This window comes from Dromiciops gliroides, chromosome 1 (genome assembly GCF_019393635.1).
Source record: "Dromiciops gliroides isolate mDroGli1 chromosome 1, mDroGli1.pri, whole genome shotgun sequence".
NCBI classification, from domain to species: Eukaryota; Metazoa; Chordata; class Mammalia; order Microbiotheria; family Microbiotheriidae; genus Dromiciops; species Dromiciops gliroides.
Window position 1 is genome coordinate 402,648,931 of NC_057861.1, and position 17,948 is coordinate 402,666,878.

General features: G+C 36.2%; 2 protein-coding genes across 2 annotated transcripts in view; one reads left to right on the top strand and one right to left on the bottom strand.

Moving 5' to 3' along the window:
- The window catches only part of NDUFS4 (NADH:ubiquinone oxidoreductase subunit S4), a 123,889-nt gene that overhangs the window by 11,173 nt on the left and 94,768 nt on the right, over nt 1–17,948 (bottom strand). The window contains exon 4 of the mRNA XM_043977793.1: nt 11,527–11,600. Coding sequence (XP_043833728.1) covers nt 11,527–11,600 — 74 coding nt within the window. The remainder of the gene's footprint in view (nt 1–11,526; nt 11,601–17,948) is intronic.
- On the top strand, nt 531–1,346 carry LOC122735914 (60S ribosomal protein L7a-like). Its single transcript, XM_043977794.1, has one exon. The coding sequence runs from the start codon at nt 546–548 to the stop codon at nt 1,344–1,346; it is 801 nt and encodes a 266-aa protein (XP_043833729.1). The 5' UTR covers nt 531–545.

Consider the following 17,948-nt stretch of genomic DNA (forward strand, 5'->3'; position numbering starts at 1 on the left):
CACAAATCCATGTCATATATGAGAACTTTTATATATATTTAAATATATACATATATTTGGCTTGGAGAACATGGAGGCGAAGGAGGGGGCAAAGTGATATCTGTTATAAAGTATCTTTAGTGCTCTAATGTAGAAGAGGGAATAAACAGAATTATAATTCTGCCAGTTAATGTATTAGTTACCTTGCCCAGATTTATGTTAGCTTCACATTTGGTTAGCATGACTTCTATGTCTTCATTCAAGTCACTGATAAAAATGTTAAAAAGCACAGAGTAAAAACACATTATGGGGGAATTCCATTGGAGACCTCATTCCAAGCTAACATCAAACCATTAATGACTGCACTACTTTCTGGGTCTAGCCATTCAACCAGTTCTGAAACCATCTAACTGCAAATAATTCATAACTCTCTATTGCATGAAACTTTTTCAAATGCTTTGATAAAATCTAGGAAACTCTAATCTCTATGTCACTTCCCTGACTCACGTATTAGTTTAATAACTTTCAAAAAAGGAAATGCTAGCTTTCTTGTTCTGCCGGCCAAGATGCCAAAAGGGAAGAAGGCCAAAGGGAAGAAGGTGGCTCTGGCCCCTGATGTTGTAAAGAAGCAAGAGGCCAAGAAAGTGGTTGATCCTCTGTTTGAGAAGCGGCCCAAGAACTTTGGCATTGGTCAGGACATCCAGCCCAAAAGGGACCTTACTCGATTTCTCAAATGGCCTCGATACATCAGACTGCAGCGTCAAAGATCTATCCTTTATAAGCGTTTGAAAGTACCACCAGCAATTAACCAGTTTAGCCAGGCTTTGGATCGTCAGACAGCTACTCAACTGCTTAAATTGGCTCACAAGTACAGACCTGAGACAAAGCAAGAGAAGAAGCAAAGGCTGCTGGCTCGAGCTGAACAAAAAGATGCAGGCAAAGGAGATGTTCCCACTAAGAGACCACCTGTCCTCAGGGCGGGCATTAACACTGTTACTACCCTGGTGGAGAACAAGAAGGCACAGTTGGTAGTGATTGCACATGATGTGGACCCCACTGAGCTAGTGGTCTTCCTTCCTGCCTTGTGCCGAAAAATGGGAGTTCCTTACTGTATTATTAAAGGCAAAGCCAGACTGGGACGCTTAGTTCACAGAAAGACTTGCACAAGCATTGCCTTCACACAGGTTAACTCTGAAGATGAGGGAGCCCTGGCTAAGCTGGTAGAAGCCATCAAAACCAATTACAACGACAGATATGATGAGATCCATCGTCACTGGGATGGCAACATTCTGGGTCCAAAGTCAGTGGCCCGTATTGCCAAGCCGGAAAAGGCAAAAGCTAAGGAACCTGCAACTAAATTAGGTTAAATGTATGTTTGATTTCCCCCTGTGTAAAAAAAAAAAAAATTAAACAAAATTAAAAAAAAAAAAAAGGAAATGCTAGAAAATGTTCTCCACATCCAGAAAAAAGAACTGTGGGGGGCAGCTAGATGGCACAGTGGTTAAAGCACCAGCCCTGGATTCAGAAGTACCTGAGTTCAAATCCGGCCTCAGATACTTGACACTTACTAGCTGTGTGACCCTGGGCAAGTCACTTAACCCCCATTGCCTGCAAAAAAAAAAAGAACTGTGGATTCTCAATGCAGATTGAACCATATTGTTTCTACTTTTTTTGCTTTTTTGAGCGTTTTTCCTTTTGTTCTGATTCTTCTTTTAAAACATGACTAATGCAGATTGCTGTCTTGGGGAACAGGGAGGGAAGAGGGAGGAAAAATTTGGAACTAAAAATCTTATGAAAACAAATGTTGAAAACTACCTTTACATGTAACAGGAAAATAATAAAATACTTTTATGATTTAAAAAAAAAAAGGAAATGCTAGTTTGGCATGACCTGATCATGTTGAAGTTTTGTTGGCTTTTTGTGATGATTTTTTTTTGTTGTTTTATTTCCTTTTCTGGATCTTCATTTACTGACACTTTAATAATATACTGTAGAATTCTCACAGGAGTTAAAGTCAACCTCACTGGCCTATATTTAATTTGCAGAATCCATTTCCTTTCCTTTTTTGGAGTTGTGATATTTCTTCCATTTTCCATGGTCCTTCTAGGAGCCACTGACAGTGGCTCAGAAATCACAACTAGCAATCCTATCCATTCTTTGTTCCTCTTATTTAATCCAATACGACCAAAACTCCTACCACCCCCCCCAAACCTTCCAAACAATTTTTGGGGTAATTTTTAGCTTTTCTTGCTAGCAGCCTTCCCTTATTTTAGACTTTAGCATTCCTCACATTATTTGTACACTACTATGCCATTTTGATATTCCTCCTTTGTTACTTGTCCTTGCTTCCATCTTCTGTATACATGTTTAAAAAGTCTAAATTGGGGGCAGCTAGGTGGCGCAGCAGATAAAGAACCAGCCCTGGATTCAGGAGGACCTGAGTTCAAATGTGGCCTCAGACACTTGACACTTACTAGCTGTGTGACCCTGGGCAAGTCACTTAACCCTCATTGCCTTGCAAAAAAACAAAACAAACAAAAAGTCTAAGTTGGTGAGTCCTACATGTCTTTTTATACAATTCCTCTTTCTATGCCTCATTGGAATGGTTTCTCTTTGTGTCTTCCCAATTTCATCCTTGTGCTTCTTCCTCCTGGGTTGAATTTTAGTCTATGGGAGCCTAACTATACTTCCTCTGAAATACGCTTTTCTCAAATCTAGGGTATATGTCCGACTATGCTTGGCTTTCCTGCCTCTGTCACAAATTCTAGGAGAAAGTAGTCACTTCTTCCACTAAGTTCCCATCATTTCCACCCTAGCAACTGTTAATTAGAATTAAGTCCTGAACAGAATTTCCCCTTGCTGGTTTCTCAAACCTTTTTTTCTGGGTGGGGTAATGAGGGTTAAAGGACTTCCCTAGGGTCACACAGCTAGTATGTGTCAAGCGCCTGAGGCTAGATTTGAACTCTGATCTTCCTGAATCCAGGGCTGATGCTTTATCCACTGTCACCTAGCTGCCCCTTTCTCAAACTTTTGAAGGAGAAACTTATCTTTAAGGCATGCTGAAAAAGAAGTAGGTAGCTTTGCTTCTGGCAGAGAGGACTTTCAACAGAGGTTCGGAAAACTGAAGTCCCCTGACACTAATACATTCTTCTTCTTGACCAGCCTGTGATATTCCTGAACATCTTATCTATTTCAGTCTAGGTGGTCTGTAGTCTTCTCATGACAATATCACTTTTTTCTGTTCCCACTGATCTTTACTCAAATGCTCTCTACCATGTTTCATCCTCACTATTTGTTTTCTGGAAAAGAGTATCTTTGTCTTAGCTATTAAAGCCTAAACCTGCCCTAAGACGTTTAGGACATCATGTATTCAATACTCCTCCAGTCATTCTTCCTCCCCTATTCTGTTTCTTTTTAATAAGTTACACCCCTCTAGAGTCATAGTTCTGTCATGGGTCTCATTCCCACCAAGCTTTACTGATAGCTCTGAGGTCAAATTTGTCTCCTCGTCTTAGTATCTCTGTTTTACCTTGCTTATCAATAATACTTTAGGAAATGCTGCACTTAACAGCAACCTAGTAAAAAGTCAGTGGCACTTACTTCATTGATCTAGAAAGCCACCTTTTAATTTTCCTTTGGAGTGTATTCAAATATTCTATTTAGACAATATGGTCTGGTATATACCCTTTTGATGATGCTGGTACTAAAATCTCATTTAGAAATTACGCCTACAGTCTGGCTTATTTATTTGGAAGGAGGGAGAGTGGGTCAAGCAAACACCAATATCACTGGTTTATCACTAGGAACGAATTATGGGATTGTAATTGCTTAAAAACTCTGATTTCAACTTTGTGCAGTTTCAGAGCCCTATCATCAGTAATGACACTGAGAGAAAATGAAGGTTGAATAAACAAAAGAACAACTACTTTCAGTTCTCTCCCCACAGCCAGGTGGTGATTGATCTAGAAAGACTGAGTTCTTATGACTGAAATTGTTTCTGCCATTTTGATGAAGATGTTGACTAAGATAATACAAAGAGAATTCTAAAGTAGATGGCATTTGGATGGAAAACCCCCAAAACTTATGGAAACAAACTTAGATTGTGTGACTTGCCCAGATCACAAACAGAATTAAGATACTGGTCCATGACTAGACACCATATCTTCTAAATCACACAAGTCAGTGCTCTTACAACATTGTCTATAGTGAGGGAACTTGTCTAATTTCCCTCCCTACGTTGTATGGTGTATCAGAAAGTTGTATGGCTGTAACTTACATAAACACTCAGTATTGTTAGGGTAAGAATTCCATTTTGCCATTTGACTTGTTCAATGAATCCAGCTAGCAAACAGAATTTACTTCCTTAATTATTTAAAAAAAAAGTTAGAAAAGTATGATGTTAGTTCAAAGCAAGGACTAAACTGAAGGGAAGAAGAAACAACTTGAGGCTACAGTGTATGCCACTATAGACTTTCTATTTATTCTTCAGGAGTCCTGCTTGCTTTATAAATAAGGCAAAAGTATTGGTTTCTTCATTAGATATCTACCTCCCAAATAATAGGTCAATTCCCATTAAATTTTGGTTAAAACAATTTTGTAAAATGTCTCTTACATTCCCCGTAACCTGTTGTGCAAGGATAGACCAATCTGCAAACTCTTTGAACTTCATGGTACAATACTTTTTTTTTTTTTTGACGGGGCAATGAGGATTAAGTGACTTGCCCAGGGTCACACAGCTAGTAAGTGTCAAGTGTTTGAGGCCGGATTTGAACTCAGGTACTCCTGAATCCAGGGCCAGTGCTTTATCCACTGCTCCACCTAGCTGCCCTTGTACAATACTTTTAAAATTACTTATCATTATTAATATAATAAAGCAAGGAAGGGAACAGATGACTAAATAGAGCAGGTTAACTGGAAAATAATAAAAAACATTCTCTCCAAGGGAAATAAGACAGATTATTTATGAAAGCCTGAAATTATACTTATTCTTTGTTTCCTACTTGAAACATGCTCACAAAAGTATGGATTATAACCAAGTAAAATGAGAAAGTACAATACGGAAATGTAAGAATAAGATATTTTTATATTTTTATAACACTGCTAATTTTTTTTAACTCTTGATAATGAGATATAACAAGTAAAAACACTGCTTTTTAAAGGAAAAAAGCTATATAAATTTGAGGTGGTATACTACAATAGTTCCATCTGTCTCTTTAGGAAAATGAAATTTGGCTTCACTCTCCCAGCTGTGGAAAAGAGAGATCAAAGCAACTGAGCCTGGCTATACCAGGGATGTGCTGTGGCTCTAGCATTGCTGTCACTTCCCACTGAAGAGATGAAGCCATATGGCATAAATTAGTTAAAATTCAATGACTAGCACCTAAATGATGAGATATCAGCTATATGTTATTTCATAAACTGAAATGTTTTCCACTAAAACACTTTTAACTGGCATCCTAAAGCCAACAGTATAGTGATAATATGGCAAGTGCTCTAATAACCTAAATGGGATTTGATTATAATATTCTATGACCAATTTCTTTTTATAAATTTCCCATTTCTTTAGTAGGTTTTTACTCTATGGATTTTGGATGTTTAATTTCCTGTGATATGAATGTTTGGAGTAAGTAACTATTAGTAATATTTTCAAATGCTCCAAAGAAAAATGGCCACTGACCAAACTCAGACCACAACAATTACCTTGTAAATTAAATTTGAAAAAATGTATTGTAATTTACATGGCTGACTGCAGATCTATTTGATGATGCAAATACAGAAATTTTGCAGTGCCATGATTTGTTTGAGAGATTTCTATCTGCAAGTAATCTGAGTTCAAGTACTGCAAAAGGTCTCCGATAACCCAAAGCTCAAATTCTGACACAAGTTTGTAAGTAAATGGTTTAATGATTTTCCCTACTCTCCACCTGTACCCCAAACAAAAACTACCACATAATTTGGCACAAACCGAGATGTCTGGAGGTGTTTGCTCAATATAGGCTTTGGACCAGAATAGCAAAGGGTTTGTGAGGCCAAAGGTTGAGGTGTATTGATACTTGACAGGTTTCAAGATTCTTAACACAGCTGTGTACCCACATTATGCCTGGCTGAAAGCAAAGTTATGATTTCTATTCTCTCATACAACTGAATATAATCTAAAGGGAAAAAAGACATCAGGAGAAAAGTTTTGTCAGAAATGACACCTGAAATTTTCCTCTAGTCATAAAATTTCCAGTAACTAGCATACCATCCCTCACAAAGAACTAAAGAATCATTTTATTACCTTAACTGAATTATTAATATTTTGTAAGCACAAGAGGCTTTAGAAATACATTTTTATACTGGCCAAGAAATTATTTCTATGAAGAATTTATTAAACAAACCAATAAATTTACTGAAAACATGAGGTATTTTAAATGGCCCATCAGATCAATACTATTATTTTACACCAAGAACTAAAATTTCTTCTCAAAAAGCTTTGACATGATGTAGTTAGGGGTGTCCTTAAATTTTATCCTGTTGTTATTTTTATTTGCAATATATTAATCTATATCTTACTAAATAAACAAGTTCTAGACTAGATATATAGGCGGTCCCCAAATTATAAATAGGGAATATCCCCAAATTTTGTCTGTAAATCATTTGTTGATAACTTGGAATACATTTTCCCCTAGGTGCAATATTTATATTCCTAGGCTAGTCCACAAAAACTTATCTAATATATAATATTGCTTAAGTATATAATACTATATTAGTAAAACTACTCAATGTAACTACCATGTTTAATAATGCTTTTAGGTAATGTGAACCAGGTTACAACTTAAGATGCTGTATCCCCCTCTCCACTCCTCCCATTTTCCCCTTACAGTTCCTATCAGAAGGATCACTAAGTCATTGCTTGGGTCTCCAGCAGGGCAGGAGCTGGAATGAATAATATAAGACTGGAAGAGGCTAAAGCTCTAGTTGTCAATCTGGGGTCTGTGAACTTTTAAAACACACACACATATAGACAGTTATGAGAGGGGGAGAGCGAGAGAACTGTATTTCACTGTAATAGGTTTCCTTTGAGAGAGCTAGGTGGTGCAGTAAACATAACACAGGGCTTGGAGTAAGGAGGGCCTGAGTTCAAATCCAGCCTCAAATACTTACTAGTTATATGATCATGGAAAAATCACTTAACCTCTGCTTGCCTCAATTTCCTTAACTATAAAATGTGGATAATAACATCATCTATATTGCAGGTATGAGATTATATTTGTAAAGCGCTTAGCACAGTGCCTGTCACATGCTAGGTTCTGTATAAATGCTTATTGCCTTTCCCTTCCTCTTCCCCTTTCTAACCTTATTTAGAAAAATTTTCAGAGAGTATAGTACATGACTACAGTACAGCATATTATTGTGCTGTGCAAAGAACCCTGGAATTAATGATACTAACTGGTACAAAGTTAAGTAAGCAGAGCCAGGAAACAACATGTGATGACTACAACAATGCAAATTGAAAGAACAGCAAAACTAATGAAAATGAATATTATAAAACCTTAAAGCTCAAGCTTGACTTTAAAGAATAGATAGGATGATACCTTTCCCTGATATTTTGCAGAGGTTTGGAACACTGCATACAATGAAAGACATTTTCAATGTGCTGGAGTGATTTTGATGAACTTTAAAAAAAAATTTAAGTAAGAATTGGCTTCCTGAGATGGGGGCAGAGAGAGAAATGAAGAAGGAAATGTAAGTGATGCAAAAACAAAAGATATCACTAAAAATACCAAGGTGTTGGACAACTAGGATCAGAGATTTAGACCTTGAAGGGATCCAAGAAACCATTTAGTATAACTGACTCAACTATAAAATGAGTAAACTGAGATTTACCAAGGTCACACAAGTAGGAAGTAGAAGAAGCCCAGATATGAATTCAGGTCCTCTGACTTCAAGTCTAATTCATTTAATAAGATGATTTAAAGGATCTTTTTCAACTCTAAATCTTTTTATTTCTCTCCCTAAAAGTTCTTCTTAAATCCTTTATTCTACCTATTTCCAGCGTTATTGATTCTGAATCTTCTCCATTGTATGTTTTGGTGCAGTTCTTCTGTTCTTTTTAAACAAAGAAAATACTAAACTATGCATGTTAATTCAGGTATTGAGGTAGGTTTGGGAGGGAAATGAAGAGGTGGTACTGAGTCTGACAGTAATAGTAGAAACAATGAATAGAACAGATTATTAGTATTTATTCTACTTCATAGAATCTACAAATAAGATCATTAAGAAAACCTCCCAATCTATAGGGAACCCATTTTCTACTTGGACATAAACCTGGAAATCTTCCATTTCAGAAGTAAGTACCTTTGGTGAGAACATCTCTATGTAATATGTGTTGCTTTATTCAGTAATGCAGTCCTCAAAAGATATATTTCCATTTTTCTATCTTTTAAGGTACCTTATATGATTTTGACATGTATACAACATACTTTCTTGGAAGACAATCTTTAAGGTAGCATCTTGCTTTTCAACATAAAGTGATTTTTTTTATAGTCAACAAATAAGCATAATTAGATTTTTGAACTATTGATCAACAGTGTGACTATAAACATGTGGTCTGCTATAGAATGTTATTTTTGAAAGTTTTATTCTTTTCATACCTTCATCAAAGTTGTTACTGATTCGTGGATAGATTATTTTTAATAAAGATTTCACAGAACTAGGAAAATACTCATATGGGTCAACAGATAAACTTTCTTGGTTATTGTTTTGGGGTAATAATAAAGCTTATAATTTTTTCCCAAGAGTTTAGTATCCTCTCCTCTTTCAGACATCTTGGGAACCAATCCCTTAAATGCCCTCAAAACTAAGTCATCTCCAGCACAGACATCTTCCATGAAATTTCCCATCCTCATTTTCTTTGGTGTCATTTCTATTTCCTAATGCAACAATGACATTGCAGACTACGATGTTAGACTTCAAATATGGTGACTCCACTTTCATTGCTGGAGAAATGAGTTTGTTATATAATTTTTTTTACCTATTGTTTTCATTTTCTGACTTTTCATATTTCTTTCAATGCCTTTAGTTCATCAATGTCTTAGTTCTCCTGCCAAACTGTCCACAAATTTGCTCTTCCCTCCACTGCTTCTTACTATTTTGAGATGTTATTGTTCAAAAATTTTAAAGCTCTAAAAATTCTGTGTTCAGACATTACAAAGACAGCTAATTTGAAAATGATCCATATATATGTAAACAGTAATTTTCTGTTTTCAAAAGTAATTAATTTTATTCTTGTAATGTTATTTATTTAATATTTACCAGTAATTTCCAAATTTCTTCTTGAGGAAAGCATTTATGATAGATAGGTGTGAAGTTTCTTTACAACTTGCAAGCCTTTGGCCTATCTTATTTTTTGCTCCAGAACTGAGTTTTCCAACATATTTTTCATTGATCTCCCTGTGCCCCCTTTTGTATTTAAGTCAACAAGTATTAAAAACTTATATGGGTTTAATCTGAAGGGTCTGCCTCAGTTCTTAGCAGAATTTCTCTACATCTTCAACCTCTACAGTAAATTTTGGTACATAACTACAATTAAATTTATGGTGGTATTTTTGTTTATGCTTCAGGAACAGTACAAGAAGAGATGACTGAATATTTCATGAAATCATATTTCTTACTGCTTCTGAATGCATTTTAAAACCACAAATTCTTTATTTGTTTCTCCAAGGAGCCTATGAACCATCTTTATATTTAGGTTCAACTTCTTTTTGTCTTTTGGTTTCATATAAAAGGAGAGCATCAATATTGACATGTTTTTTGTACACAGTATCATCAACATTGTGTGTTGATCTACTGTGATGGGCTATATTCTTCTCACCAATGCAATGGTACAGAAGAGTTCCAGGGAACTCATGATAGAAGAGGATCTCCAAATCCAGGAAAAAAAAAGAACTGTGGAGTAGATGCTGAATGAACCATACTATTTCTTTTGTCTTTGGTGCTGTTGTTTTTCTATTTTGAGGTTTTTTGTCATTGCTCTGATTTTTCTCTTATAACATGACTAATAAATATTTTGTATTTTTCTTTGTTTTAGTCAATTCAAATCAGTCTAACAAACATATTAAGTGCCCACAATGATAAAAGCACTTGTCACAAGTGCACTTCTCACTGCAGGCATTGAGAATATAAAGACAAAAATTAAGCAGTCAGTCCTTGCTTTGAAGAAGCTGTATGTGAGTTATCCTGAACAAATAATTGACTGCTATGTGAGTAGGCTACTGCTGATGAGCCTCCCTAGTAGCTTGACTGACTGATGCTTAAAAAGCAGATACAGAGGCAGCTAGGTGGCGCAGTGGATGGAGCACCAGCCCTGGAGTCAGGAGGACCTGAGTTCAGATCTGGCCTCAGACACTTAACACTTACTAGCTGTGTGACCCTGGGCAAGTCACTTAACCCCAATTGCCTCACACACACACAAAAAAGCAGATACAGTCTATTGTGAAACTATAGCTTAACCTCCACCAGCAGAGCCTTTGAGAACCCAGGATCACCTCTGTAACAAGATGTGGACTAAGACTGTGGATTCTTTCCCAAAGCTGAGTGGGATAAAACCAAGGAGAAAGGAGTGACCTGGAAGAGACCTACTCCTACAGTAGTCACATTGTGTATAAATGCCTTCACATCAGTTGCTTCCATTCCTCTCAGTCCCTTGATTTAACCTTTCCTTGTTACAAAGAAAAATCTATGCATAGGCCTCTCAGATGTTTCTCTGTAGCTATAGCTACACAGAATATAAACTCTTCTGTCTGACTTTTAAAGTTCTCTACAACCTGGTACCATCATACATTTCCAGTCTCACTACTTTCCTCTACACACTATAAAGTCCAGTTATACTGCCCTTCTTGCTGTCCATCCCTTACCTCTGGGCACTGGCTTCTCCCAATTCCCTTCCAGCCCATATTTGTAATGCTCTCTCTCCTCCCCCCTGTCTCTTGGAATCCCTGGCTTGCTTCAAGACTCAGCTCAAGTTAAGCGCCAGTTTCTGTATGAGGCCATTCCCGGTCACTGCAGCTGCTAATGCCTTTCTCTCCAATCTTACCTTGTATCTACTTTTCTTTGTCTCATGGACTCTTTTGCTTTTGTCTTCATGCCCCTGGCACCAAGCAGAATGTCTGGCCCACAGTCAGCATTGAGTAAATGCTTGTTGACTATTATAACATTCCATTAAATTTGGATGTCTCTTTGAAAGTACTTATTTATCTACATATCGTATCTACCAGTGTGCAGAGGGGCTGTTTTTGCCTTTCTTTGTATGCCCAAAATGTAGTACAGTGATTAGCAGAGTATAAGGGCTTTGTTGACTAATTGATAACAATGAAATAAAGGCATGTTTGTAATTAAGAGATTCTAGGACTTGCCACAAGGTTTAGTTTTTTAAAGTTTTCTTACAAAAACTTAAAAGTTCCTTAAATTCAGGTTTCAACTACTATTGAATGATAATGATTAAGGTTAACAACCCATTTATAAAATCACAGGCTGATTGTTTTGGAGAAAAGAAGGACTACATACCATTTTTTTCTGCAAATGCAACTGCATCTTCTTTAGTACTGAAGGTTAGAACCAGATTTGATAGAGGATCTGCCCTGTAGGGAATATATTTGTATTTGGTTATCTGGAGCTTAATATGATGATATGATATTTTTAGACATGTATATGTATGTATATGTACATTTAGATGTGTTTATGTATTTAGACGTGTATATGTCTGTATTTTTTTAGCATTTTCATAATAAAACACAAAGGGCTATATAAGAAAACAGGAGGAAGAAAGCTGAGACATGAGGCTTCCTTTTACCCTCATCACCCAGACAGAGAACCCTGCAGAGAGATAACAACAAAACTCTGACCATCTTAATTCCATCATTACTATAAAGCATAGAGAAACTGCCAAGATATGATGAACATGGCTCATGTTCCAACTTTTGAAGAAATCACTCCTACTGTCAGAGACACTTAGAACAATGAGGCTCCAAGACCTAATGGCATACCTGCTGAGTTTTTCAAGCAGGGGTGGAGGTAATGTTTAGACATCCAGGCTTTTTTCCTTCTAAAATATGAAATGCTGAAGAAATGCCACAAGATTTCAAAAATGTCACTGTCACTGTCTTCCTTAACGAAAACTAATGGTAGCAAACAGGAACTGGATTCTTCTTGAATAACTCGTAACTATTACAAATCATAGACTCCCAAGAATCCCACTATTTTTCTTGCTTTCTTCAAGTCTTGGATGAAATCCTACATTCTGCAAGTCTTTCCCAGTCTCCCTCAATGCTAGTACCTCCCTATGAAATTACCTTTAATTTACCCTGTAAATGCTTTTGTAGGAAACTAGTTGGTTGGAGATGACTACTTGAGAATAGAGACCATATCTCTTCGTGAATCTCCAGCATAGTGGTGGCACATACTAACCGTCTAATAAACGTGTGGTGACTTGACTAGTTATTTAATCTTTGTTGTTTTAAGTCAAAGGAAGAGTATATAAAACATGAAGATTCACTTAACTCCTAAGAAATTGGCTATTAAGAAACAACTTTTAGAGATAGAAAGGGTCTAATAGAGCTAGTCAACGTAATTCATTTTTTTAATTAGGGTTAAGTGACTTGCCCAGAGTCACACAGCTAGTAAGTATTAAGTGTCTGAGGCCGGATTTGAACTCAGGTACTCCTGAATCCAGGGCCGGTGCTTTAACCACTGTGCCATCTAGCTGCCCCTGTAATTCATTTTTAAAGGTGAGGAAAATGAGGCTCAAAATGGCAAAGTGATCTTCTCAAGATCATACAATAATTAATCAAGCATATATAAAGTTCTTACTATATGCCAGGCACTAGAGATGGATGGATGGATGGATGGATGGATGGATGGATGGATGGATGGATGGAAGGAAGGAAGGAAGGAAGGAAGGAAGGAAGGAAGGAAGGAAGGAAGGAAGGAAGGAAGGAAGGAAGGAAGGAAGGAAGGAGAGAAAGGAAGGAAGCAGAAGGGAAGGAAGGAAGGAAGGAAAGAGAGAAAGGAAGGAAGCAGAAGGGAAGGAAGAAAGGAAGGAAGGGAGGGAGGGAGGGAGGGAGGAAGGAAGGAAGGAAGGAAGGAAGGAAGGAAGGAAGGAAGGAAGGAAGGAAGGAAGGAAGGAAGGAAGGAAGGAAGGAAGGAAGGAAGGAAGGAAGGAAGGAAGGAGAAATGGCACCTGCCTTCCAGGAACTGTCATTCTACCAGGGAAGAAAACATATAATGATACAATTATATAAAATATATATGAAATGAGCGTAAGGTAACGGGGGCGGGGGGGTGGGGAGAGATGTAGAGAGTGGAGGAGTCACTTGAAGCCGAGGAGATCAAGAAGATGGGTCCCCACATAGGACCCAGGATCAGAACCTGGAACTACTGTTCTCATAGTTTTCTCTGTGATACAATTACCACATTACACATAAATTATCTACGAACAAGTGTCAATGTGCATACAATCTATCAAATCACTTGTGATTAATGGAGTGAGTTTATCCAGTTGACGAATGAAGGAGCACTTGGCTAGGAATTAGGCGATCTAAATTCTAATTCTTTGTGGGGTGAATAGGAAAGGTATTAATTCCATTTCTCAAATATAAACAGACCTGGAAAGTTAAATAACACCATATTACTTTAATATTTTTAATATGCAAAACTGAATAATAGAATTTTAGAGCTGTAAGATATCTTAGAGATCATTTAGTTCTACTTCTCATTTTATAGATGAGGAAACTGAGGCTCAGATCTTAACTGATTAAGACCACAAAGCTAGTTTGTGGCAGAAGTGGTGATTCAAATCCATGTCTCCTGGCTCCCCAGCCAATATGTTTGTTTTTTTCCTGTGGTACCAGAATGCCTCCTTTTAAAATTGCTTTCACACACTAGTTTATTAAGTGACTTTACCAAGTGTTGTATAGAATTAGATCAAGTCTCTTGATTCCTAGCCCTATGCTCTAATACAATATTCTGCCTTTCATTTATCAACTGACTCATGTCCATCAGCAAATCAATAGATTGTATCTCTATGGACCTTCTATTCCTAACAACAAAAAAAGTTTGATTATTTAAATTGCAATTGTCAATTGTCTTCCCAGGGGTGGGCAAAAGAAGAGAGGAGCAGTGGTAAGTGCTTAATAAATGCTTGTTGAAGTTACAACAATAAAATTTTTGAGTCTTACAAAACGATGTAGTCTACTTGTGATGATTCATTTGTTCCCAAGACTAAGTATAGTTTTCTTTGAAAAAATAGTACCTTTTTATGATTTTGAATTCCCAACAAGAACAAGCAATTAAAAATATAAAAAGGTAAATCAGAAGTCAAATCACATATGTATTTACTGTTTTGCTAATCATTGATAGATATTTGGATTCACATATGATACAACTTTTTTTTTAATATGATACAACTTTTAGTCAGAACCTGCAGACCTCATGATTCCCCACACCTAAGCAGATATTATTTAAGGTTATTAAACAACAAAAACATCAAATCAAAGTGTCAAAACAAACTGCCTATTAGAAGTACAAATATCCAACTTTAACTCAAAGACAATGGCTCCATTACAAGATGTCTGTAAGATATTTAAGCTTTAAGACATCAATGTTGATGCTTTTGAAAAGCAAAGTCAACTGTACTTGTTTCTACTTTTCATTTAAAGTTTATTTTTTTTCAATTAACAAGCACTTAAGAAATTAATCTATCCATACCACTCTCCTAACATAGGTGCATATAGATTGTAAAAAAAAAAAATTCCCACATTACCCATGTCCAAAAATGTTATGTATCATTATGCCTTTTAAGTTCAATCAGTCTGGCAGGGAGTGGAGTGGTTCATCTTCATTCTTTTGGATTTGTTTATTTTGTATTGATCAGTGTTCTAAAGTCTTTCGATGTTTTTCTCTAGAATACTGTGATTGTATAAATTGTTCTCCTAGTTCTGCTCTACCAAAGCTCCTAGAAGTCTTGTCTTTTTCCTCTGAATCTGCTCATTTCATAATTTCTTAGAGCACAATAATATTCCACTACATTCATATCGTGGTATATGTTCTTTATCTTAGTTATTTCCCAATAGGAAACAGTTTGAATTTCCTATTTTTGGTAGAAAATAGCTAAAATGTTAATACATATAAATCCCCTTCCTCTTTGATTACCATGTCATGTAGACTTAGTAGTGTTTATAGTTTAGTAACTTTGTGGGCATAGTTTCAAATCTGTAAATGCATTCATAATGTATACAGATAATAAAAGAATGAAGACTAGAATTATATAAAAATTATATTTAATTTCTTAAGAACCTAAAATATATAGGTCTGATTTATGATTATGGTATCTTAAAGCTAAAAAATAACCCCTTTTGAACATATATTTTGAAAACATTTCTATAGCATTATAAACATCAATATTCTTTTCACATTTACGGATACACACACACACACATATACATATGTCAGATGACATAGGAAGGCAATCTAGTAAATGATTATAAATAAATATATAAACAATTCAGTTTAGTCCCATAAACTGTGGGTCAACTATGTACAAGGAACCATAATGGGTGTAGAGGATATAAAAATACAAATTAAATCCATGCTTGTCCTCAACAAACTTACAACTTTAAAACAATCTTATGCTATTAATTTATGGAAACTACAAGTGCATGATCACACACACACACACACACACACACACACACACACACACACACACACACACTCACTCTATTTATTTATTTATTTATTTAGGTGAGGCAATTGGGGTTAAGTGACTTGCCCAGGGTCACACAGCTAGTAAGTGTTAAGGGACTCAGGCCGGATTTGAACTCAGGTCCTCCTGAATCCAGGGCCGGTGCTCTATCTACTGCGCCACCTAGCTGCCCCAGGCATGATCTTTAAGTGGATAGATTTACTTATTAAGTTTTCAAAGTGTCATGAATTTTGCATAATATCTGCCCTCTAATCTTGATGCTTTAATCTCTATAAATTTCTCAATTAGCACCTACTGCTAATAACTGATTGGTAGCAGAAAGTACAATAAAATCTAGGCAGGGAGGAATGAGGAAAATATTCTACTTCATCCCTGCCAATAAGCCCAACTGATACCACAGTCTTTTCCACCTGTTCTATTACTGGAATTTTCCATGGAACTTAAATGCCTCAGTATATAACTAGAGAAGATGGTAAACTTCCAAACTTTTCTCTGAATTAGTCCTTTCTACACATAGATGTTCAATAAATGCTGGCAAGATGATTATGAAAGCCATCATTAAATCATCAAAAGGTCTCACACCTGAACTATCTTTCTGAAAATGAATTTGGGGATTTACCATATGCTACAAACTTCCAAAATCTTTACCTTAAAAAAATAGACAAGAGTCTTTTTTACTCCAAAAAAAATTTTTTTTTCATAACATGTTCTGGGAAATGATCACCTCTCAAAAAATCTGATCAAACTTTAATTAATGAGTTGAACTAAAAAAGATTCCAAAAAATTCCATAAAATACTTAGTCTCATCCAAGTTTAGTTTATTTATTTTTTTTTACCTATCTGAAAAACTATATGCACCCTCTTCTTTGCCAGCTTGTTTACTACAACCTGGGTAACCCTGGGTAGGTAAAAATTGCTACTTGGTGACACTTGCTACGTATACATAGGAGAGCTATTTTCAGGCCTACAAAAGGCATCTGCTTTGTTGATCCAATAAGGAGTTAGGAAAAATCATACTATGTGGAAAGTTAGGTGCTGTAAGAATTAGCAATAGCTAAATCAGTGTGTACCTCTGCTTAAATTAGATGACCTTCTATTTCCAAGGATGACACAGAGGGCAAATTAGTTGCCAGAAATTGAATGAGAGCTGAGTTATTCTCTAAATATAAAACCCTCCATTTTGTTTTCAAAGCCCTTCATAACCTGGCCCCCTCCTACCATTCTAGTCTTCTTATACCTTATTCTCCTCCACATCCTATATGACTCAGTGACATTGGCCTGCTTCCTGCTCCTTCCACAAGATACTCCATCCCTCAACTCCTGGCATTTTTCCTATGCCTGGAATTCTCTCCCTTTTTATCTCTATCTCTTGGATTTCTTTAGAGGCAGTTAAAATTCCACCTTTTGCAAGAAACCTTTCCCAATTTCCCTTAATACTAGTGCCTTTCCCTCTAAGATTATCTCCAATTTCTCTTATATAAGTCTTGTTTGTGTATAGTTGTTTGTGTGTCATCTCCTCCATTAGACTGTGGATTCCTTAAGAGAAACTTTTTTATCTGTGTATCCCCAGTGGTTAGAACATAGTAGGTACTAAAAAAATAACTGCTGACTAAAGGAAAAACAAGAAAACCAAATGTACAAGCTATATAAAAGTGAGAAATATTAAAAATTAATATAGAAGCTATATCAATTGTTGCCAAAGAGATCCAATGATCCAATATTCACTATATGCTAAGAGGAAAAACTACCAGTGAGCATTTTAAATGCCTAAGCTTCCATCAGAACTAAAATCTTAAATAAGGCAACGATGAGAAAAAAAAAAGCAATGATCAACTTAATACAGACACAATCAAAGGTGATCAAAAAAACCAAACACACACGTTCTTGGGGGAGTTGGGCAGGGGAAAGGGATAGAGGAAAGAACAATCAGATTTCATTGATATAGAAACTCCTGGTAAGAAAACTCCTTCCACAAAGATCTACAACTGATCTTAGAGGTTTAAGTGATTTATCCCTGGTGACATGGGTAGCAATGTGTAAGAAGCAGAACTTGAATCCAGATTTCCCTGATTCAAAGATAGCTTTCTGTCTACTATGCCATGCTGACTCATGGATTTCATAAAGACAAGAAATCTCAAGGAACTCCAAATTTAGGTAATAGTTGATTTTTTCCTCCTTTCAAAATAACCCCAGAAGTTTAGAATAATTAAAATGTGATTGAACTAAA

Bases quoted from the DNA above. Each gene is read 5' to 3' on its own strand.
- LOC122735914 (XM_043977794.1), top strand. From the start codon at position 546: ATGCCAAAAGGGAAGAAGGCCAAAGGGAAGAAGGTGGCTCTGGCCCCT.